This window comes from Puma concolor, chromosome C2 (assembly GCF_028749965.1).
Source record: "Puma concolor isolate L17-30 chromosome C2, mPumCon1.1.hap2, whole genome shotgun sequence".
Classification (NCBI taxonomy): domain Eukaryota; kingdom Metazoa; phylum Chordata; class Mammalia; order Carnivora; family Felidae; genus Puma; species Puma concolor.
This window is the reverse complement of record NC_141675.1, coordinates 121,477,690-121,503,654: the sequence shown is the minus strand read 5'-3', so window position 1 is coordinate 121,503,654 and position 25,965 is coordinate 121,477,690. Positions and strand designations below refer to the sequence as shown.

General features: G+C 34.9%; 1 protein-coding gene across 3 annotated transcripts in view; it reads left to right on the top strand.

Moving 5' to 3' along the window:
- CADM2 (cell adhesion molecule 2) overlaps positions 1-25,965 on the top strand; it is a 1,074,502-nt gene that overhangs the window by 861,620 nt on the left and 186,917 nt on the right. For all 3 annotated transcript variants that reach the window (XM_086675698.1, XM_086675699.1, XM_086675697.1), the window contains one exon: positions 25,154-25,306. In XM_086675698.1, the coding sequence (XP_086531824.1) occupies positions 25,154-25,306 (153 nt within the window). The remainder of the gene's footprint in view (positions 1-25,153; positions 25,307-25,965) is intronic.

The window sequence follows — 25,965 nt, the reverse complement described above, 5'->3', positions numbered from 1 at the left end:
GAAATTTTGGTAATGATGGCAAGATAAGGCCTTACTAAAGAGGTGGGATTTGAGTAAAGATCTGGAGGGAATGAAGGAGTTAACCTTTTCTGAGTAAAGAGCTTTTGAAAGCAAGAGAAGGACAAGTGGCTGTTGAATGAACAAGGATAAAGTCACAAGAGAGTGAGCAGTAGACCAAATCCATGAAGGCTTTTAAGATCAGAATAAGGATGTCTAATTTTACTCTGAGTGAAATGGGAGCCACCGAAGGGTTTTGAACAAAGGGGTAACCTACTCTGACTTACATTTTAAGAGGATCACTCAGGATGCTATGTTGAAAATAGACTGAAACGCAAGGGTGGAATCAGAGAGACATATTTGGTAATCCAGGTAAGATGTCAGGATGGCTCGATCCACGGTGAAATTGCTAGAGGGGACGAGAGGTGGTGAATTGGGGACATATTTTGATACGTAGCTGCCAATATTTGCTGATAGATCGATGTCTGATAGGTAAAAATAGATGCATGTGAACAACTCAAAAGCTCCTTTTTCCAAAGCAACCAGATGACTAGGATTGTTAGATGTGTAAGACTAAAGGAGTTGGGTTAGGGAGAAAATGCTATCAAAAATTCTGCTTCGAACATGTTAATCCTGAGCAGCCTTTTAGGCATTCGGTAGAGGTGTCAAATCAGTTGAATATATATGTGATAAGGTCCAGTCTGGAGATATAAATATGGGGGTTGTCAGCATATGGATGCCATTGAAGCCATGAGACAAGATGAAATCATTTTATATGTAGATTACAGACATGCATAGGGAAGCAGACTGAATTCTAGTTAACTCAAATGTGGTCTTCCCAAGTGAAGATATTGAAGTAAAGGAAAGATGAGAATGTTGCAGGTAAATACAAGGGATTGATCTTGCTTGCAAGTGTGCCCCAAAGACCCAAAACAGCACTTGATAGTACTGTGGAAAAATCAAAAGATTTAAGGTTCTGGTTGGATTACAGGTGTCTCAGAGGGATGTACTGGAGAGATGAGAGTTGGTGGTCAGAAAATAGAATGTGTGCAAAATGTGGAAGGGCTGAATACTGCTTGTGATAAAGGGAGGAGCATATCCATGGAGAATGGCTGAGGAGGAATGGAGAATGATCTCTTCTGATGGGAGGAAGTCAAGAAAAAGTGAGCACAACTGGAGTGATCATTGATATGAAAGTTGAAATTACCGGTTACCTTCTATTCCAAGATTTTTAAGTTTTAACATGAATGTTATTAGTTTCATAAAATACTTTTATGTATCTTTTGAGATCATTATTGGCTTTTCCTCCTTTATTTGTTGGCATGGCAAAATACATTGTTTGATTTTTCTATACTTAGAAACACCTTGTGTGATTGGAATAAGCCCAGATTGTTAAAGATGTATTATCTTTTATGTATATCAATGGATTCTTTTTGCTAAGTATTTTGGTTAATAGTCTTTGCTCATAATAGATTAACCTGTAACTTTTCTTTCTAATGTATTTCTTCAGTTTTGGTAAAATTTCAACAATTTTCCATTCAAATAATACTATTCCACCATTTAGCTCTTCTGGATATACTATTAGATATATTTTGGGAGCTCTCAATAGAGCTTCTGGTTGTTCAATTGCTGTCATTTACACATAAAATAAATACATATCCTTGTGTTTCGGATCTATTTGCTACTGAATTCCTCAAAGAGAGCTATAAATTTGATAATTCTGGTTTTAATTTCAGTGATTATATTTTCTAACAATTTGCTACTGAATTCCTTGAAGAGAGGTACGCATTTGATAATTCCATTTTTAATTTCAGTGACTGTATTTTCTAACAATAATTAAAATTACTTCTTGGGGCACCTGGATGGCTCAGTCGGTTGAGCGTTTGATTTCAGCTCACGTCATGATCTCGTGGTTTGTGAGTTCGAGCCCAGCATCAGGCTCTGTGCTGACAGCTTGGAGCCTGGAGCCTGCTTTGGATTCTGTGTCTACCTCTCTCTCTCTCTGCCCCTCCCCTGCTCATGCTCTATCGCTCTCTCTCAAAAATGAATAAACTTAATTTTTTTTTAAAAATTACTTCTTTTCATGTTGACCTTTGTCCTTTTTTTTCATTTCTTCCTGTTTTTATTTTATAATTTTGTACTTTACCTAAATGGAAATTAGTCTTTCATTTATTAATGGAAGCATCTTAAACAGACTCATTTTATATTCTTTGTCCAACTGAGATGTAGTATTTATGCAATTTTGTTTTATACACTCTTTGGTAGTTGGAAAATTATTTTCCTGTCTCCCTCCCTCTTTTCCTTCTCCCTCTTACTTTTCCACCTGGCTAGCTCTTTCCTATCTTAAGGTTGTATATTATCTCTTATCACTTACTTTCCTAGGCCTACAGCCCAGAACCATTCTTTTGTTGTTGTTGTTAAGGCATATCTGGGTGTGGTGATCTAGTTAGAGAGCCAGCTTGCTCAGTTCTTGATTAAAAGGTTTTGTCTGTGTGCTCACAGCCTGAGACCTGTGGGTTGTTTCAAGCCACAGCCCAGATGGTGGTGAGTTTTATTTTTAGCTTCCTTCAGTGTTGGGGAGCTTCACTCCAGGCCTTGACTTTGAGAACTTTCTATTCCTGGTTCTGTTTGTCTGAGAGCACTTAAATCCCTTTAACTCCATAGGAGCAAACTTTAGACCTGGAGGTAAAGAGGCCTGCAGCTCTGCAACCACTCTCCACTCTGTTATATGGTTCTTTTCTGCTTATTTTACTTGGAGGGCCAGTTTGTATATCTGTCATTTTTTTGTTTGTATTTTTACTATTATTATTATGTGTCTGCAATAAATGTGTTGAGTCAAATGTGAACCCCTGCACCACCTGACCTGGAAACCCTGGTTTATTTGAATCAGCTTTTCCTGATGGGATACATATTTATTGGATAAAATATAAAATCTGATATAAACATAAAAAATTGTTAATGAATTCTATGGACATTTGCAGCAAAAAACATTTTTTAAAAAGTTTGCAGTCAGATGTTGAAAGTTTGTTTCTATCAACTGGTCATAGGACTGTAACATTTTCTAGTAATTATAGCTGTGTGGTTGCTTTTTTTTTTTTTTTTTTTTTTTCCATGAGTTTGAGTTCAGCTGTGAGGTGGACACAGATAACTCAGAAACATACATGACATTGCTCTTAAGAAACTTAATGTACAATAGATGGGGCACTTGGGTGGCTCAGGTTACACCTCTGACTTCGGCTCAGGTCATGATCTCACAGTTTGTGAGTTCAAGCCCCACGTCGGGCCCTGTGCTGGCGGTCTGAGCCTGGAGCCTGATTTGGATTCTGTCTCCTTCTCTCTCTGCCCCTCCCCGCTTGTGCTCTCTTTGTCTCTCAAAAATAAAGAAAAATGTAAAAAAAAAAAAAAAAAAAAAAACTTTAATGTACAATGGAGACAATATTAACATAGATAATTAAAATACATCGTAAAGATTGATAAATCCCCAATGAGAACTCTATTTAAAGAATTCAAAGAACTGGGGCATCTGAGTGAGGATGGGAAGCATAATTTCTATGCAAAGAACCAGAAGAGTGATAACTTTTCAAAATAAATAGGATTTGGAACTGGGACGTATGTAGGAGGATAGCCCACACAGAGGGATCCAGAAGGGAGGCTGGAAATGGGCAAGTTAGCAAGCATTCAAGTAACTATTTACCTTTAGCTAAAAAAGACAAAATAAATGAGGATGGGCAGGAACTAAAATATACGTGTGTGCGGAAATACATGCTCCTTTTCTGGGCCTACCCACCCTTTTACAAGACTACCCTTTCTTTTGCTATAGCTAATTCTCTGCCCTTTGTTCTCCCACCCCAGCTGCCAGGTCATGGCCTAACTTCATCTTTAAATTCCCATAGTAGTTTTCTTGATTCATTAGATTCTTATCTAATTACTTTCTATGCCCAGCTCTGACTTCAGAATTTTATACTGCGTTATCATTCACTTGTTTTCATGTTGCTTTGCAATTATCACGTACATATTTTATATCTGTGTGTTTGATCTCCTCCAAATTGCAAGCTCTTCAAAATAAGTACAGGTACTTACTACCTCTTTGGAACTTCCTCTCTACATATCCAGTGTTATGAACAAACGTCTTAATAATTAATGTATGTATTTGGAAGAAACCCATATTAGAAAAACAATCCACAACCTAGGTATTTTCCTTTTGTTGTTGTTTGTCTCAATTTGTCTCTTTAACTCTGTGCCTTCTTTCACTATGATTCTCCTACCCTCTCTCTGCCTGAACATATAAGTGCATTTTGTGGATACACATACATATCCATATATGTACACACATGCATGAACATATATAAGCTTTCTGAACAATACATCTAGAAGCAATAGTTTCTAAGAGGGGTAATGTATAACTTCTCATATAATCAAACTGTAAATTCCTTTATTTTAGGAAATAAAATATTTTAGGTAAAGACAGCATCTTAGGAAGCTAAAAAAGTAAGGTGGCCTTAAACCCATCAACTCACTCCTTTTATATATGTATAAAAGGTAACAACTGTATATCAAAGACAGTGTTTGTGTCTATGTGCTGTCAATCACTTTCCCTCTTTTATTAGTCTCAGATAGAAGATAAACAACAAGACTGACAGTTTTGTGTCCTTTGCCATTTTGTGTCACCATCACAGACAAGAGGATATTATGTCATCATTCAAGACTGTCACATTTGGTGTATTCTTCTATTTGTCTTAAAGACTGTTTTCCTTGTAATCCTCATGAATAAACACGCAAATCACCTGTTGATTATATATTATTTTATTATGGAAATATTTTCTCATAATATAATGTCCTCTACCATAGATGAGAGCATTTATTGCAGCTGCCAACGCCTCCCGAATATAGAGATGTTTTGTTTTAAGGAAATGTTTCTTAAATAAGTGAAAGAATAAATATGACAAGATATGTGGCTTTCTTTTTCAAAATTCTCTTTTTACTATAAAGAAATTGTAATAAATTTTTACATCTGTATAACATGTAAATCAAAGAGTGAATTTTGATATTTTAAACATAAACCCATGAAGTATTTAGTACTATAATAATAAGTACTTTTTTAAAGCTTTAAATTATGTTTATTTTGTGGGGTATAGGATACAATATATGTTTGTTCAGAAAACTAATATCTGAGCTGAAATAATGATTAAAAAATAGTGAAATGGAAAGACTTTAATATGATTAATATGATAATCACAGCTTCTTTTTCTTTTTCTTTCTATTTTTTAGAACTTCATCTACTTCCACATGGTCCTATTTCCACATTTTATGTTAAGATTTTATAGTATATTTATTGCCAAAAAGCAGTCTAAATAAATGAACAGGTTCTATAACTAATTAATAACCAATTTCAATAGCCATACAATTAATATTAAAAACATAATTTGCTATTTATTTTATATTTTCTGAAGTTTTAGTGTTATGAAGATATATTGTAACTTAGTTGCTAAAATTAGAAAATTTACAGTACAAAGAAGCAAGAAAAAAATCACCTGAAATTCCAGTAGTCTCATGCATACTTTTATCATAAAACTGATTTTATCATAAAACTGATTTTATGATATGATTTTATGATTTTAAATTTTATCATAAAACTGATACCAATCTGAACACTTAATTTTGCTTCTGTTTTCAATTAGGGTTATATCATTTCCCTGTGTTGAAGGTCTCAATTCTTAAAATATGAAGGCTTCTTAATATTCTATTAAAACTTTGCTTCCTAATATTTGATATTAAGTACGTTTAATTATTGTAAGTAATGTGATTATGACTATTTTTTATGCATATAACTGACAGCCTGTTCTTATGATTTTCTTCCTTTTATAATAAAAAATATTTTCTAATGATTTTTTTAGAAAAAGGAAATACAGAGTATTTTTCTGAGACCTTGCATATCTAACAATTTTCTGTTGCAACATCACATGGAAGATCAATTGGTTGGTCATAAAATTTTTGCCGTATAAGCTTTCATTCTCAAAATTGTGATAAAACTGCTCCTTTTTGTTTCAGGAATTCAATAAATTTTAGAATGAAAAAACATTAATTTTAGCCATAGAAATCATTCTACCCATAGAAATCATGTGTCTTTAGTTACATTCATCATAATTTTTCTCAGAAATCTCTGTGTGTTTGCACACACACACACGCACGCACACACACACACACACACACACAAGAAAAGACTATATACATTTGTAGTTTCTCTTCTTTCTTGGACTACTTTTTATTTTGCATTCTAAGAGATCTCAAATTGGTTATCTACATCCAGGCTTCTATATTTCACTATATTGATATGGTTTTGACTTCTGCCTTTACTTTCAACTTGAATTCTTTTGTATTTTTAATCTATCTTCATCTTTTTTTTCATATCCAGTTTTCATTATATATAAGGTAATCCTGCTGTGTTTTTCCTCTCTTTTTAAATAGATTTTGTATCTTCTTGTGGCCTACTAAGAATTCTAAATACTTGCATAATAATTTTTCTGGTTCCTGCAGCAAATTCTATAATAATTCTTTGGGATTATGTCCCTTTCTTTCTTTTTTATTTATTTTTTATTTATTTATTTATTTTTTTAATTTTTTTTTTCAACGTTTATTTATTTTTGGGACAGAGAGAGACAGAGCATGAACGGGGGAGGGGCAGAGAGAGAGGGAGACACAGAATCAGAAACAGGCTCCAGGCTCTGAGCCATCAGCCCAGAGCCTGACGCGGGGCTCGAACTCCCGGACCGCGAGATCATGACCTGGCTGAAGTTGGACGCTTAACCGACTGTGCCACCCAGGCGCCTCCCTTTCTTTCTTTTTTAAAAAAATTGTTTATTGTTAGTTTATATTTTTATTTATTTATTTATTTATTTATTTATTTGTTTGTTTGTTTATTTAGAGTGAGAGACAGAGTGCAAGGGAGGAAGGGCAGACAGAGAGAGGGAGGTACAGAATCTGAAGCAGGATCCAGGCACTAAGCTGTCAAGACAGAGCCCAGCCCAGGGTTCAAACTCAGGAAGCTCCAGATCACAAACTGAGCTGAGGTCCAGGTGTCCCTATGTCCCTTTCTTTTAATAAGTACTATTTTTCATAGGACCCATATTATTGTTTATTTAACTCATTTTGGTTACTTGCAGCAATGCTAACTTGATTAACAAACAAACTCATAAATTTCAGGAGTTAAAAGCGATAGGATTTTTATTCTCACTGACATAGTGTTCAATACAGAAGTTTTAGTGTCCTATGGCCTTTCACTCTGTAGGGATTCAGGAACCTGGGGTTCTTCAATTTCATGGCATTTTTATCACTTGGAGTGGTAGAATCCTCCATTTCCAAACAGGTGAAGGAAGAAGAGAGGATGGTAAGCTCCACCAACTTTTTAAAAACCTCAGCAATGAAGTGAAATATGTCACGCCTCACATTCCATTGGCTCAGTCTAGTCACATGGCTTTACCTCAAAGTAAGGGGTTGCTGAGACATGTAGCCCTTCATTGGACAACCAGCTTCTGAATTTAATATGAAATGGAGAACACTTTTTTCTTTTTTTTTTTTTTGGTAGAAAACTAGTCATCCTAGCCTCATTCATCCTTTGAAATGGAAAGATCTACCAAATCTAATGTATGATGGCATTTAATATGCGAATATTACTTCTTATTCCAAAACCAGATGATAGATAAATATATTAGCTCCTAGCACAATCCCCCCTGTCTAGTTTGGCTAATCACAAAAAAGCCCTGTGGATTTCAGGTGGGATCTCACCTGTCCTAATTTTTCTGGGATCTCAGATATCACTAACAAATCAGAGTTCAGTACCCCTGCAGTCCTCATGGTGTGTTGCTACCAAAGCTCTCCCTATTCCCATCTTCTGCCTACATTTTACCTGTGAATACAGTGTGCCACTGCCACCTCTAGATCCAATTTGGATGGCAGTATATTGCTTTTATTTTGCCTAATGGGTTATTATAATATAAGATCCCTGGAGCTTAGTGGGTAAAGGATTGTTTACTTCAAAAGCAGCACTTATTTGGTGTTTGAAGGCTGTTCTTTTCTTTTCTTTTCTTTTCTTTTCTTTTCTTTTCTTTTCTTTTCTTTTCTTTTCTTTTCTCTTTTTCTTTTTTCTTCCAATAGAGAAATCCCAGAAAGTATTTGTATAGTACATTGTTCTAAGTGTGTTGAAGCATATACAAGAAAATACAACTTTAAAGCAGATTACTTCTAAAACATGTAATTATGCAATTTTCTTATTCTCTTCTGCATTGGAAAGCTATTTTATGCACTCTTATCTTTCATATTTTCTTCATTATATCAGTGAATCTTTCTAAGAGAGAGGCAGGTTCATTTTCACAGTATAGGTAGTTGGACTGCCTCAGTCTCCAAGGCCAAGCCAAGCTGAAAGCTCAAAAGTCTAGGCCTCGGAGCTTCGTATGAAAGCTGTGGGGTCAGCAAGTACAGGAACCTTTGAAGCAGTGTATATCATGCTATGGGTTTCCCTTCTGAGAATTAGCAGGAGTAGTGTGTGTTCAGTGCTTTCTCTCTGGGTTTCAGAAGGCACCTCCACAGTATATCTCATTTCAACCCAGCTACAAAGTAGAAATTCAAGGTCTCTACTGAACCATTATATTTAATGCAATCAAACACCATGTATTCTTTTATTGTAGATTTCACGTGATGTGTCTAAGTTGATGTATATTTTTTTCTCATCTCTTCAGTAAGTTTTGGAATATTACTTGTGTGGATTACTGGAAAAGAGTCCTTTTCTGTACTCACTCATAAAAGCCTTTTATAAAATTAGCTTTTATCAGTCACTCCTCATGTGTCCTTGGCTTCCCAACTTCAATGATTTTAGGCGTGCATTGGATTTTTGTCCTACACTATTTCAAATTGCCCCTCTTATTTATTTATTTACACAATTATTTATATATACCACAAATATACATAGAAGCCTATGTATTTATATAAATTATGTGAACTTATATATGCAATCTAAATTTTTTTGTCTATATTATATATAATACTATATAATGTAATATAAGCATGTGAAATTTTTCACAAATTTTACACTTTAGATGTGACATATTAAGATATGTTATTGCTTCTTTTTTAACAATCACTGAATTTATTTGCCTTTTGCTAAAATTTGTCATAAGTAAAATTTGAGTGCCCTACATTTTTATACATTGATAGACTTCTGAAAGTTATCATATAATTTAATATGAATTAGCACTTTTAATTTTTTTTAATGTTTATTTATTTTTGAGAGAGACAGAGCGAGAGAAAGAGAGAGGTATGGGGAGGGGCAGAGAGAGAGGGAGACACAGAATCCAAAGGAGGCTCCAGACTCTGAGCTGTCAGCACAGAGCCCAAAGCGGGGCTCAAACTCGTGAACTGCAAGATCATGACCTGAGCCAAAGTCAGATGCTTAATCAACTGAGCCACCCAGGCGCCCCAAATTAGCACTCTTAAAAAAACAATTTAGACAACTATGGTAAAGAAAAATCAAATTACATAAAGTAAAGAAGAAAATTCAAGCAGTATAGGGAATGTTTCATTTTAAACTCAGAAAGTATAATGTCATCCTTCAAATTCTACGGGGTAAATTGTGATTTATTTTATTGCTCTGACATTCACTGCATTCCCATTAAATGCTTGATTTATGCAAGAAGATATTTTAGAAATAACATTCATGATCAATATTAATTTGCTGATTTTTCAGAGACAGTATTTACATTCTGAAAGAGTCTCACTCCCCTCCTCCCCCACAGAAGGGGAAAAATTAAAGAAGGAAGCAAGATAAAGTTATTAAATTTTCAGTCATAAAATTAATTAGCTACAAAAAAATTAAGCACCTTTCATAGAAATCTAAACTTATTAATGAAATCTGTATATGATTATGCCTGAATTTCAAAAATATAAAAATGATTTTCTTAGATGTATTAACAGATTCCTAGATTTTCAAACTTTGTGTAATGTAGAATTTATTTTACCTAATAATAACATTGTCCTCTAAATGAAGGCAAAGCTGTGAATATTTAATCCAAATTTCAGGCTTTGAGATGGACGGGTATTACTACAAATGAGCACAACATAATACTGAGTCATTTTCTCTCCTTTTGTTACAGAAACTAATTCAAGGTTTTCACAAGGTATGGGGCCCTATAAAGTTACAAGATCACAAAGTACCAAAAGCTGGTTTCTCTATGTAATGAAGGCAGATGTTTTCCATTCCCAATGTACCTTTGTATATGCATTTCCATAATAGAATGACACATAATCTTCTTGTCTCTTTGATATAAATGCTCTATGAGAGTCACACCACATAGCTACATATGGTGGTTTTATAGTGGGAGTAAAAAATGGATTTCATATGTCTGTAAGGAGACCAATATATTGTAGGTTGTTGGAAAGAATGAGAGCTTACAGAAATAGTTTATTTCAAATACCACATCTTCTTTTGTTCTATGAATCCAGGCAAATAGTGAGCTGTATCATATTGTGAACTATATCAAATACTGAAAGATATATTCTCAAGGAAAATAAGAAATAATGTGACAAACACCTACAGAAATATTGTTTTGAAGAACAAACAAAAATCCCACCAACTTTTGTGGGAGATGGATGTTCCATGAGAGGGAGGTGTATGCAAAATGACTCTCAAAAGCCAAAAGAGCGTCAAGACTTAAGAAAAAAGCTAACAAATCCAGTTTGACAAGAAATGGCTTATTAAAGGGACTTAGAACAGGTCTTGGACAGCTGCAAGATCAGTAGATGGTCACAACCCCACCTCCCTTTAGACCTGCTTTTATGGCTTTAGAGGATGGGAGTACAGGCTAGGGGACGACCCAAAGGGGAATGTTTCCCTGTAGGTGTGTGTATCATAATCAAATCTCCCAGGTAGATTAAGGATTTTATGCCCCTAGGCTGTACTTAAGGGTGTGGTTAAACAAAAGGAAAGAATGAATGTGTGTGTGACACGCTGTGCTAAAGATTTCAGGTCACAGAACAGTCATTATGGTGCATTTGTCCAAAATGATGTTAGTCTGGTTCACACAATGGGGAAGAAATGTTTTTTGTTTTTTGTTTTTTGTTTTTTTTTTTTTTGTTTTTTTTCTGTATAAGATCCTTGAAAATGTATATGAGAATTTTGTAATTTGTAAATTTTGATAATCATCTACTAGCAATCTTTCCTTATAAAACTACCGACATTGGACATTGAACAATATAATGTATTAAATGCAGTTGAGTGGTGTTAATATTAAGATGAGGATTCTAGTAATCATGGTCTTTCTTCACTAAATGAGGAGAATGTAGTTGCGCAGATGGCAGTATTTGAGCATTTTCAATATGTAATGAATCAGAATTTACGTTTATATATTATAATTTGTAAATTTAATTAATGATTAATTAAATTTAACTATTAATATAATTTATAAATTATATAAGCTTTGAGGTGTAAAAAAAACTCTGAAGACCAAAGTTGCTAAAATTGTATGTTCCTACTTTACTTGCAAGACATGATTTGTTGATGTGTCGCTACTTGTAATGGTATGTTTATTTGATGCGTTTTTCAAATGCAGACTATACTAAGTATGAAGATTGTTGGATCTTTTGACATTTTAGATCTGAATTTTATACACTTAGCTTCTGTTACGTTCTTATGCTATCTGACAAATGGTATATTCTTTTCTCCTTAACCCACTTTTTTGAAGAGAGAAATGCACCATTAATAAGAATGAAATGCCCCTAATTTTTATCTAGCAAGATGATATTAGGGAGACAGAATCATCTTATATAAGAATATTTTATGTATTGCAGTTTTATACACACACACAGACACACACACACACACACACACACACACACAGAGCAATGCACTATTTTCCTACTTTGTCCAAAGCGGATTTTGTCATTTAGAATTTCACCTTTTATCAACTAGACATGTATGTGTGCTTTTCTGTGACTTTGTGCTGCTCTCTCCCTAAATACTTGCTCTCGCGTTTTTATTCATTTGAGGAGAATACTAAAGCCTAGGAGAAAGAGAAACGATTTTGAAAGTATGTGCACTAATTTTCTAAAAATTAAATTTGAAACACAATTGATTATCTGAGTAGTTCTCATTGAATTTTAACTTATGTGACATAATTTTCAGCATAAAACTCAGTCAAACTAGATCTACATATTGAGCACAAAGTGTAATTCATATCAGATGATAAAATATGGATGAATAATACCATTAACAAAATTAAGGTGTAACTCATTATTTGAAAACACCTTTAAAATCTACCAAAATTTGTTAATACATGAAAGCATACATAGGGTATAATATAGCATGTAGTAATTCCTAATCACTGAAAGCAGGAATTAATTTGATAGAATACGTTTAGGAATTGAATTTATGATTGAATTTAATAAATGTTACTATTAAAAAATTTTCAAAAGTCACTTGGACATATTCTCCTGAAATGTGGGAAAGGCATATAAACATCCCTGTCAAGAGACCAGGCGGCCATTACTTGAACAACTCCTTTGGTAGAGTGTGTACTGTCTCCTAAGTTTGCTCAGTACAATTGTGAAGAGCTCAATAGATAAAAAGGCAGTCTCTATATTAAACCCAAATCAACTTCTTACTAGCTTCTAACATCCAATGGGTTTGACCAGAATAAATATGATCTCCCACCTATGTGCCAATAACCCCTTCTACTCTACCTTCCATGTTTTCTTTTCCAGTGGAACCATCCCCAGATTAAAAAAAAAAAAAAAAAAAAAAAAAAGTTGGAACTACTTTATTCTTTCTCAAAATGTAATATACAGATTATCAAACAGGTGAATTAATATATACTGATAATATATGGGGTGAGGGGTATGTGTGCATGGTAGCAGCATTTTCCTTCTCAGGCAGTTATCTTAGTGAAGATTTATTTAGAATTCTCGAATAAGGAGTTGACATTTTAGAGGATTTGATATTGTCTAAAGAAAATGTGGAATTGTTTCATCATTGGCTTTGAGTTATATTAGTTTAAAAAGACTTACAGAATTTTATTTCAAATTGTTATCAGAATTGAAATTAATATTGCATATTCTATTTGGCAACATGTATACATATATGTACATAATTAATATATATTTACAATTAATACAAACCATCCTGAATATTTTTTATTCTAAAAGCTTTCTTTAGTGAATAATAGTAATTCACCTCCCACTTTCTAAAACTAGAGTCATGAGGGGTACCTGGGTGGCTCAGTTGGTTAAACATCTGACTTCGACTCAGGGCATGATCTCATGGCTCACGAGTTCAAGCCCCACATCAGGCTCTGTGCTGACAGCTCAGAGCCTGCAGCCTACTTCATATTCTGTGTCTCCCTCTCTCTCTGCCCCTCCCCCACTCATGCTCTGTCTCTCTTTCAAAAATAAATAAAAACATTTAAAAGTAAAAACTAAAATTAAATTAAAAAATAAAACTAGTCTCGGGGCCCCTGGGTGGCTCAGTCGGTTAAGCGTCTGACTTTGGCTCACGTCACGATCTCACAGTTCGTGGGTTCGAGCCCCACGTCGGGCTCTGTGCTGATAGCTCAGGTCCTGGAGCCTGCTTCGGATTCTGTGTCTCCCTCTCTCTCTCTGCCCCTCCCCCACTCATGCTCTGTCTCTCTCTGTCTAAAAAATAAGTAAACATTAAAAAAACATTAAAAAAAAATAAAACTAGTCTCATGCTCATAGCTTAGAGGATGGCATAGTCAATAGAAAATAACTATACTGTTACTTCCATAGATCTTTCTTCTTTTCTAAATGTAAAGCAGTATTGAGGAAAACATTTTCAAAAGAATAGATTCATAATATTTTCATAATTTAGTATTTCAACAGAATTTTTGTTTCAAAATACAACAAAGTTATGACTATTTTTTTATTTTTTTTTTCAACGTTTATTTATTTTTGGGACAGAGAAAGACAGATCATGAACGGGGGAGGGGCAGAGAGAGAGGGAGAGGCAGAGAGAGAGGGAGACACAGAATTGGAAACAGGCTCCAGGCTCCGAGCCATCAGCCCAGAGCCTGACGCGGGGCTAGAACTCACGGACCACGAGATCGTGACCTGGCTGAAGTCGGACGCTTAACCGACTGCGCCACCCAGGAGCCCCAGTTATGACTATTTTAAATAAAGAGTGTTATCTACTGCTTTCCAACCTTCCTGGATATTTACATTAATTTTTAGGTAGAAACATGAGTGCATACAGATACAGTCTTACAAGCAAGACTACAGTAGCAAGGCAGAAACTAACTGCTCACTAATCTCTCTCCTTCCTGTGCAGACAGCTGGACTACATTTGTCAACCGCCCTTAAAATATGGTCGTGGGCTTGAACATGAAATGGGAGCTGAGGTAGTATATGCACTTCTAGGTGTCTACCATTAAAATTTCTGACACATGCCTCCTGGGGCTCACTTCCTCTCAGAAGATGTTCACAGTCAAAAGTTGAAGATGCAAGCTTATGCCCTAATACTTCTATAGTGTACATTGTCCTCTGCCAATAACCTTGAGCCATCCTTCATTGTTATGTGTTAAAGAAACTTCCTATTAATCTAAGCCATTCTACATCCAAAAGCAAATCCGTATTATAAAGACACTGTGTATGATGACATATAGATGGTTAGCCAGAGATACAAAAGAACATTTAAATGTATTTGCTTTGGCTTTACAGAGTTCTTTTTGCCATATGACACTGTCAAAGTAGGAGTAAAGTAGCTATCTATTTTTAAGAGAAGGAATAAGTTGTCATGGCTTGATTCCACAGATTTAGAAGGTATACAGGCATAGGTCATTACAGAGTATAGGATGGCAACTCTACTGCTTTAGATTTTTTAAATTTCAGTTACATAATTCAAATTATTTTATAACATAGAAAGAAATTTTTAATAGAGTCTTAAAAATGAATTTTTTGTTTGAATTGTGAAATATTTATTATATTTCATTTTTAAAATTTTGATCTCTACTAATGATATTTTGGTGTTAGGTAAGTAAGAACAAATTAATGATTTAGAACCTAAAAACCAAAAGCACAAAACTCCTTTTAAGTCAAATTTTACAAAATAAAAATTTATCAGGTACAAGAAATCTATGAGACATAAAATTTTCAGTCATTATCACGTTAAAATATGTCCTTTCTTTGAGTATACTGTCCTTAGTTATCTTACTCTATGACAGAATTTGCCAGGTTCACCTACCATTTTATACATTTTTACTTCCACTTGTTTACTCATTCACTTTTCCAATAGAGATAAAAGATTATATTTAAGTCATTATGTGATTTATTATGGGCAGTAGGAAACAGTCTCATCCATGATTAGATGTTCCAAGTGATGACCATATAGTAAGATAAATGGTACATGTCAGTATATAAATGCTGGACCATGTAATCTTCACTTTTAATCTCGTTGGCTCAACAAATGATTATTGAGCTTCATGCAGATTCCTGCCCTGGAAGAATAAAGGAAGACATGAACATAGTTGGAGGTGGACAGCATAGAGGAATTTATCAAGAAAATAATGTTAGTTAACTTGAATAAGTATGACCCTGAGACATGCAGAGGAAATAGTAGGTAAAGCGGCACGGATTACTTACCATGTTTGAACACATGCTCTCACTTTTAAATTTTAGGCATTTTGAGGAAGGATAGGGAAATGGACTAGAAAAGTAGGAACTTATGTTACATGACGAACGGTTTAAATGTTATGTTATAGAAGAGATAATGGGGGGGGTGCCTGGGTGGCTCAGTCAGTTGAGCGTCCGACTTTGACTCAGGTCATGATCTCACAGTTCATGGGTTTGAGCCCCGTGTCGGGCTCTGTGCTGACAGCTCAGAGCCTGGAGCCTGCTTCGGATTCTGTGTCCCCCTCTCTCTCCACCCCACCCTTGTTTGTACTCTGTCCCTCTCTGTCTTTCAAAAATGCATAAACATAAAAATAATTTTTCTAAAAAAAAAGAGATAATAGAGAAGGGATATAGGAGTGTTATGTCAGTGGTTATTATGATGGTGGCTTTAGGAACTTAGTAGAGTGAAAGCCACTCCATTAGGACAGATCATGAGGAGGACACTGTGAGGAAGAGATGCAAGCCTCAGCAAAGACAAGAAGATTGGAAACTAGAAATGTCATGGAGCTTATATTTAGGCCTCAAACATATTAATAAATTTTCAATAGCCAAGTTCATTAATTATTAGTATACTTTATGTGTCACAAAATTTTGCTTTTTCTAAAGTTTCGTAAAAATAGACAACAAAGATGGGAATGAGAGTAGTGAATTTTTGTTTTTATACATTTGAAGTAAGAAAATCTGGGATTTAAAAATTTAAATTCCACCACTGGAAAAAACCTTCCTTCAAATAGTGATACAGTTTCCAGATTTATTGCTTGGGTTCTGTTCACATTTTCTATTCTAAAACTCCATTTACTATGGCTTCAGTAAAAATCCAGTCCAAGCTGAAACTTGGTATATGGAATATCAGCTCTGGAGCAATGGCTGCTTTTACCAATTTTCCAGAAGATTGATTTAGATTGTTTTGTGTTGTATGACCGTAAAGAACAAAACAGAAAAGGATTCACTAACTTGATATTTTACTCGGTCTGTGTTAACTCCTTTATTTCTGTCCATAGTACAATTTTCAATTTCAATTTCAATTTTCAGTGAATTTTCATACTGATTATAAACACTATTTGATTATACTATTAACAAATAAAATATGTGGGCTCTTAATAGAATAACACTTTTATAAAAATGAATACGTGTGCCTAGATTTCCTTTTACCTCTTTTACAATATCTTGAGGCATATCTTGATATCATACATGTCAACATACCAATCATAAGGTCTGACAAGAGTTAAGCCTTGGATCTGTGGCCCATTTGAAGACTATTAGAGCTTCTTTGACTTACATTTTCTTTCTGATTTATTAGGATACGGATTTAATTAGTAGAAAACTCATTTTGTTATATCAAAACATAGTTGACCTCACTAAAGCTTTAATTCCTTGTTCTAATTCTTATTCTTGGGGATAGTAGACAGTTCAGCTGAAAAAATCAGGGGTGAGCAGATTGCATGAGTCAAGTTGCTCAGTGAACAGCTCTAGAAAAATCAGTAGGGGAAAAGCAGAGTAGGCAGTTAGTCTGAGTCTAGGTGGACAATGTGCAGGGAGCAGACCTGTTGCAGAAGTTGGAAAACAAAGCAGAGTGCTGGTCTGGGCAACCTTAAAACAACAAAGTCAGAATCATGGGAAGGAGTCTATTATCAGGCAGCAGGCAGCAAAATAAATTTGATATTGAATCAAAGGGAAGCATTCTTAGGTACAACTTTCCCATAGGCAGAACTCGGCTTATTGTATTCACACATCTAACTCTCTCTAGGAATCAAGTAGGGACCCTGGGTGGTAGGGACTTGAGCTGCAAAGAGAATGAAGGCTGTCACATCTATAGTTCTTGACATCCCATCATATTAGTGATGTTAAACTTCACAAAATGCGAGCTACTGGTTGGATAATTTATTTTTAAGGGGCTCCTGCGTGGCTCAGTCGGTTAAGCATCCAACTCTTGGTTTTGGCTCAGGTCATGATCTCACTGTTTCATGAATTCAAGCCCCGCATCGGGCTTCTGCACAGCTGGCAGTCAGAGCCTGCTTGAGATTCTCTCTCTCTCTCTCTCTCTCTCTCTCTCTCTGCCCCTTCTCCACTCACATTGTCTCTGTCTCTCTCAAAATAAATAAATAAACTTAAATAAATAAATAAATGTATTTTTAAAACTTGTAAATGTTTGTAGTGATTGTCTTGGCTAAAGTCCATGGATGTAGGAGAGTATGCTTTTGGAAACTTATGCTAAACATTGAGAATGTAAGTAGCCAAGATGACACTTGAAATTACTTCTGTCATCCTGATATAGATTTTTTCCTTAGTAATTGTCTACAAAATATAGTTAATTATAACAATAAAGTCATTCGGTATACAATATCCATTTAGCATAAAAAATTTTCTAAAATGAAGTTAATGTATACAATTGTAGAAGATTATATACAAAGGTTGATGGTCCACATATGAAATTAAATGCAATAAATTAATTACTTGCCATCTATATATCATGATATGTGTAAAGCCTCATGGAAAATACAGAGTGATATAAAATAATCCTTATTTAAGGAGGTTTTAGGTAAAATGAGAACTAGGGAAAAACACAAAAACAATGCGATTGTTTTGCTATATTTTAACAGTCTCTTAAAAGTGATTACATAACAAAATGTGTTTTTTTTATCATTATTTAAGCACCATAAAGTGTGACATGAATTGTTTATTACTCACTGGAAAGCAACTAATATTTGAAAATGTTTCTGGCAAGAAGTTTGTGATCACCTCTATAAATAACATAACACTTAAGGAAGGAAAACTATTTTGCAAATATGCATAAATTATTATCAGGTTCTTAAATGAATAATGTCAGATAAATAAAATAATACTAATGTTATTTAGCTCATTTGTTTTAAAGCTAATTAATATACAAATTATTAACTGTGACCGGTAACTTTTGTTAGAAATTAGTGTAAAATGTGACTAAAATCCTCCAAGTAATTGCCTTGGGAATTTTTATTTTCCCAACGTGCATCCCAAATATTCATTTGTATGATTGATGAACCATTTAAAACCAATGGTATATTGGAAAAATAATTTTTTCCAGCACTAAGTATTATTTAATAGATTCTTACTCATTGGTCAGTGCTTCTTATTTGCAGCTATGGTTAAATTCTCCAGAGCTCAGAGTTTTGAGCCATTAAATTACCTCACCAGTGGGTGGCACCTAATAGCTGATGAGGTGTGACCACAGAGTAGCCCACTTTCCCATCAGCTCTTTTTTTTAATGTTTTTTTTTTTAATTTTTTTAACGTTTATTTATTTTTGAGACAGAGAGAGACAGAGCATGAAAGGAGGAGGGTTAGAGGGAGAGGGAGACACAGAATCTGAAACAGGCTCCAGGATCCGAGCTGTCAGCACAGAGCTCCACACGGGGCTCAAACTCACAGGGCTCAAACTCATGACCCAGAGACCATGACCTGAGCCGAAGTCGGACACTTAAACTACTGAGCCACCCAGGCGCCCCAATGTTTATTTAGCTTTGAGACAGACAGAGTGTGAATGGGGGAAGGGCAAAGAGAGAGGGAACACAGAAACCAAAGCAGGCTCCAGGTTCCATGCTGTCAGTACAGAGCCCAATGCAGGGCTCGAACTCAGGAACCATGAGATCATGACCTGAGCCAAAGTCCAACACTTAACCAACCAACTGAGCTACCCCGGTGCCCCCTAATTAGCTTATTTTTAATCTCTGTGGTGTGTGAGCCATTGCCTTTTATTCTTTTATTGCACATAGTCATTTCTTCTCTTCAATTATTCCTAGGGTAATGTTAAAAAATATTTTAATGAGATCTTTGAGTTTTTATTAAGTTATTTACATAACGATGAACATCTTGTGATCTTAAAAGCATTGTTTTTTAAAGATTGAATTAACTTTAACTAATAATATCACAATTCTTTATTTAGGTTCGCTATACATTTGGGACTTACTATGTGGAAAAGTTAAATAATATGGATATTCTCTGATTAGCTACTGCTTTTTGTGTTCACTTGAAAACCATAAGCTAACATGGCAATAGCTTCAGAGATCACTCATTCAGTATTTCAAATCATTTTCCAATGAACTATCACTTTGTTAAAAATTTTCATAGCATGATGTTTCTAGTTCTTTTATGCTCAACAGTGTCTAAACGGAACACTTTTTTTCTTCTCTTTTTGGCTTCTCTCCCATAGGGGAGCCTGTGGAGATATATTCAAGAGGACTTCCTGGTTCAGTTCTTTTTCACTCTGCTCTTATCATATACAGACAGAGTATGGTTCTCAGTTTCATTTCAATAGCCATTCACTGACTACCTCCTGTGCAGATAGTGATGGTGCAGGGCGCTGAGATGGGGAAGACAAGGCTTCTGCTCACAGGGAACCCACTGAGTTATAGTATGTCCCTCTTTGGACTTTTAAAGGCTTTCCTTTATTCTTTCATACTAGAAATGTTATACAGTAAACTGCAGATGACATCATAAGCGTTTACAAACTTGAAAAGATAAATACTACAGAGACACGATTCATTTAAAGTCTTCAGTCCAATGAGAATCTCCTTAGGCAAATAAATTATCAAGGAAATTTACACAATAAATAGTCCCTTTACTCATTGTGTCAATTTCTTGGTTCTTGGAATTATGTTTTCAGGTTTTGAATATGTATTTATATATTTCAATACCCTAAACCATATTCCTTATACTTCCACTCAATTATTATGATCTCTGCCCAACACTCTGCAGACGGGCACTAATTTGAGTGACTTGTCTAGGTTCCTATGGTTAATCAGGGAAAGAGTTTACATTAAAATGCAGGTGTTCTGCAGAGCCTAGTTTTCAGTCAGGCTGGTAAGAATCATGTAAAAGGTCAAAATATTATACGACTTGGTGGGCTAAATCAATGGGGACACTTCAGACACTAAAATATTCAGGTTCTCATCAGGATTCTAAACTCAAAATATCTTAATACATCATCGTAGATTTACTTTAAGGGACTGTACATACTACATGAAGTCATTTAGTTCAACTCATAATCAAAGATGAAAATAAATCAGGAATTATTATCCACAGGAAATCCGACTTCATGTAAGCTCCTAAAGCATGCTTTTTAATTCACAAGTCATTGCTTTTAGCTTTACTCCATGCCAATGGTCTAAATATTAAAGATTTAGGGGCGCCTGGGTGGCGCAGTCGGTTAAGCGTCCGACTTCAGCCAGGTCACGATCTCGCGGTCCGGGAGTTCGAGCCCCGCGTCAGGCTCTGGGCTGATGGCTCAGAGCCTGGAGCCTGTTTCAGATTCTGTGTCTCCCTCTCTCTCTGCCCCTCCCCCGTTCATGCTCTGTCTCTCTCTCTGTCCCAAAAATAAATAAATGTTGAAAAAAAAATTTAAATATTAAAGATTTATATTTATGTATATTGAGTAATGCAGTTTAACTTTGGTGATGTTATACAGTTTCCACAGTCTGACCAAAAAACAGTTAAATTTATTTGCTAAGATTCACTGAAAATTGTAAGCTCTGTCTCTCTGTCAGTGGGAACTGTGTTAGAAGAAATGAAATTGAACACAGGGGGTAAGTAACAAGCTTTACCCATATAACATCATGGCAGAAACCTTAGGCTTTCCCTTTTGGTGACCTCTTTTGTGAAGAAACAAGAAATATGTGATAAATATTTTTCTTAAATAAATCACAGCTTTGAAAAGTGGTTGATATAGCCTGAGGTCTTATTGGGGAAATAACGAATCTGTGTCCCACTGTTTTCCTCTGGCAACTGAACAATGTCTATGTGTGTGTATATATGTGCGTGTGTGTGTGTGTGTGTGTGTGTGTGTGTGTGTATTAGTGCATGTTAGGAGATAGATTATGAAATAGACATTTTTTTTAAAAATGTCCACTGTATCTTAATGGAATCACAAATACAAACATAATCAGACTTGCCTTATGTTTCATATTCAATAAGATTCGTTTCAAAAATATTTGTAAGCATATGCCTCTTTATAGAATTAGAGTTAATAAAGAATGGTAGCAGAGGGACTGCAATCATTAAGGTGTGTGTTATTTGAGTATCTGGGAGGATGTTTTATTTTTTATAAATATATTTAAAATCATGAAAATTTAGAATTATCCCAAATATTACATACTGTATTATTGCCTGCTCCTTTCACAAAACATATAGGGAATATACAGGCAATTCAAAAATATTTGGCACTTGGGATTCCCCTCTTGCTCTGTGGCAAATGTGTATAATAAATTTTAAGCTTTGATATCCTGACCACTCCCCTATTCCTTCAAATGTACATAAAAGTTTTTAATTGAGTTTTTATTGTAGATTCACACACAGTTGTGTGAAATAATAGATTTCATCAACCCTTGACCTGAATAACATCTTGCAAAGATATCACAACTAGGAAACTGACATTGATATAGTCGACCAATCTTATTTGGGTTTCATCAATTTTACATGTACTCATCTGTGGGTGTGAGTGTGTGTGTGTGTGTGTGTGTGTGTGTGTGTGTGTGTGTGCACGCATGTGTATTTAGTCTTTTAAATTTTATTTCATGTGTAGTTTCATGTATCCATCACCACAGCCAAAATACAAAACGGTTTCCATCACCACAAGGATCCCCTTGTGCTATCCTTTTATAATCATATCCATGTCCCTCCCCTCCCTTCTACCCCTTACTATCCTTAACCCTTGGTAAACACTAATATTTCTAACTTTAAAATTTTATTATTTCAAGACACTATATAAATTGATTTTATGTGTATTTATAGAGTTTTTGAGTGTATTACTTTGTATATTTTCTTAGTATTTGCTCTGGATTGAAATACGTACATGATTTACCACAGTCTACAAGTAGCAACGGTTTACCATTTTGAGTAAAGTATGGAAATCTTACTTCTTTTAGACTCCTTTGTCCTGCCCACTTTTTACTTGTCTTGAGTATTCCTTCTATATATTTTCTCAACATTGCATCAATTGATGTTGTAGTTTTTGTTTCAAACATCATATAATGGAGACAACTCAAGAGAAGGATAGTCTATATTGTATTTACCCATGTTTTTGTTCTTTTAGTCATTCCTTCTTCCTTTCTGATACTCCAAGATTTTTTTTTCTGTCTAAAGAACTTAACTTTTCAAGACAGATCTGCTAGAGAAACGTGTTCTTAGTTTTCCTTCTAAGAATATACGTATTTCCTTTTGATTCCTGAAGGTTAGCTTCCCTGAATAAGAATTCAGTCTTGGTATTTCTTTTCTTTCAGCACTTAAGTAATGTGCCACTCCCTCTGGCCTCCATAATTTCAAATGAGAAATCTATTGTTATTTAGATTGATGTTCTCTTGTAGGTTATATGTCTTTCTCTCTGGCTGCTTTAGATTTTTTTTTTTTTTTTTGTCTTCCAGTTTAATTTTGATGTACCTGGATATAAATTTCATGGGGTTTATCATATTTGAGATTAGTGTGTCTTATTGATTCTGTATATTACATTTAAGTCTTTTGGAAATTTTGCAGTTTGGGACCATTATTTCTTCAAAATATTCTTTCAGCCCCAATCTCTTTCACTTATTTGAAACTTGTATGGTACCAATATTGAAGATTTGGTTATCATCCCACAGGTCTCTGAGGCCCCCTTCTTTTTCTTTTTTTCCCTCCAATCTATTATTTTCTTATTATTCAAATTAATTATTAATTATATTGCCCTATCTTTAAGTCTACTAATACCATTCTCTGTCATCTCTACTGTACTGTTAAGCCAATTTAGTGAGTTTTTATTTTGGTTATTGTATTTTTGTCTTCTCTAATTTTCATCTGATTCTTTTTTTTTATCATTTCTTTGCTGAGATTTTCTATTTTTTTGTTTCAAGATAACTACTAATTGCTGAAGTATTTTTATGATGGCTTTTTTCAAGTTATTTGTCAGATAATTACATTTGTTTCAGCTCAGTGTTGGCGGTGTTTATTGATTATTTTTCCCCCTCAAGTTATGATTTTCCTGGTGTTTGGTGTAACCGGTGATGTTTTTATTATACCTGGACATTCTAGCTATTATGTTAGGAGACTCTGTATTCTATTTTAATTTTCTATTCTAGGAGGCAGTCACCTTGTTTAGGTTTAGCCATAGAGGTCCTGGCTTACATTTTCAGGTCGTGGTTGAACCAACAATTGACTTTCCAGAGCTAAAGGGTGTTATTTGGTCAGCTTGAAGTGCATATTTCTACTAGGGGTTGACCTGGTTCCCACTGTAACCACCTAAAGAGGCAGAGGAGCTTCCATAGGTCAGGCTGCCTAATGGCTCCAGCAGGGGTATGTGGTTCTCTAGCACATAGGAAGATCACTTTAAGGGCTGAGTACTTGTCAGAGACGCATCACTTCTCTTCCCCTGCTGCCCAGTTGATCACTATCTCTAGGCAGTGAAGGGGAGTCTCCAGCCCAGTGGGGAAAAAAAATTGCTTTCCATGGCTACTTGTAGTTAGTGACACTCCCACTTGATTCCCCCTGCAGCTAGCCCAATCTTTCCCAAAGATGCTGGCAGGACTTGCATTTGATATGTGATTAAAAAAAAAAAACTTAGTCTACCTAGGCTACCTTCTGTTGCTAGGTTGTCCTTGGGAAAAGCCAGGCCTCAATTGCCTTTTAATTATTGGTTGGGAAACCACTGAGTTGCTCCTTAGATCCTAGTTTCCCTAACCAGTGCTCTTTCCTCTGAGTCCTCCTTTAGTTGTGTCTTGCTTAATTCTGAGCTTATAGCTGTACTTAGTTGGAAATATAATAATATTTAAAGCTTTTAATGTTTTTCCCAAAATGAATCAAGAGGAGCATGCTAAGAGATTTTCTGTGGAAAAAAAATGTAAATAAATTAAACAAACAAATAAATAAAGTTCTGTGGTAGAAAAGGCGGCATGAACCAAAGAAATATACTAAAAATATTTAGCAAAGGTGGTACAGTAGAGGTACCAACCAGGGCAAATTTAAACATTCAGTACCTTACAGGTGTTTTTCAGCTGAAAGTCAGCTCTGGTTGAAAGGAACTTCAACAGGTTTCTCTATTGTAGAGAAAATGCTCTTAATATGCTAATGTGAATTGTTGGTCTCTTGGAAGGAATGCAGCTATCACAGTTTTCCCAAATTTATCTGTGCATAGAAATGAAACCTGTTTATAGTTTTTTTAGATACTAGGATTCCATGAAAGCCTGTGGAGGAAAGCCCTTATTATCACCACCGACATCTACCTCATCTGAAGTATTGTACCAGATGCAATCATTTAATTAAAAAGTTATTTCTGAGAACATTAAGGAACACCTAATTCTACTTTGATTTTTTAAAAATCTGATAAAATATTTCCATACATTTAAACCTTCCTTTAATCTGTATCAGGAAATAAGATTTAGATGAGATGTATGGCCAAAGACAATATTTATTATGTTATGCTAAAAATATTTAGTCTAACAGTACTGACTTTTTCTAATGTTGCTATTTGCATTTTCAATGTTTTCTCTTTCCAGCTTTAAGGGATAACAGGATTGAGCTGGTTCGAGCTTCCTGGCATGAATTAAGTATCAGCGTCAGTGATGTGTCTCTCTCGGATGAAGGACAGTACACTTGTTCTTTATTTACAATGCCTGTCAAAACTTCTAAGGCCTATCTCACTGTTCTGGGTAAGTACAAGGAACTAACACTATGTGATCGCAAGCTACAGCAACATGAGTCAATAACAAATATATATTTTGAGGCTCATATTAATAGATATAGTTTAATCCCTTTTCTGCTACATTATAACAAGAAGCATTTAAAAAGTCAATCACTTGCCCCATTTTAGAAAGAGACAAAGTGAGGTGTAACGGTTTGTATGGCTTCCCAAGAGCATCCATTTTGTTTCTTAGTGAGCAATACATACCAGGATATTGTATACCTGGTGATCCTTTAATAAAATAACAGAATAATGATAATGAATTCAGCGTGTCTATAGAGTGGTCCTACATTTAATTGTGCAAGTCATTTGAGAGGGGCCTTCTCTAATCCTTATAGCTTTCAAATATGACTTCTTTGTTTATATTGGTGCATTTAAATGACCCTGACATTTCTGTGTCTTATCTTTTAATGTTATAGTTTTCTAGATTCTTAAGTGAAGTACATAATGTCAATCTATATGTAACTTGTAGCTTCTCTGTGGTTTTATTTTCTAAACACTGGGCCTTTTCCCCAAAGGTTAAAGTGACACCAAAAAGCATTACATTCATAGAAATTCAGAGGAAATAAAGTTGCAGCAAAGAGCTCTCTGTGATTCCGCAGAAGTCATGGCCCAATCAGTTGAGAT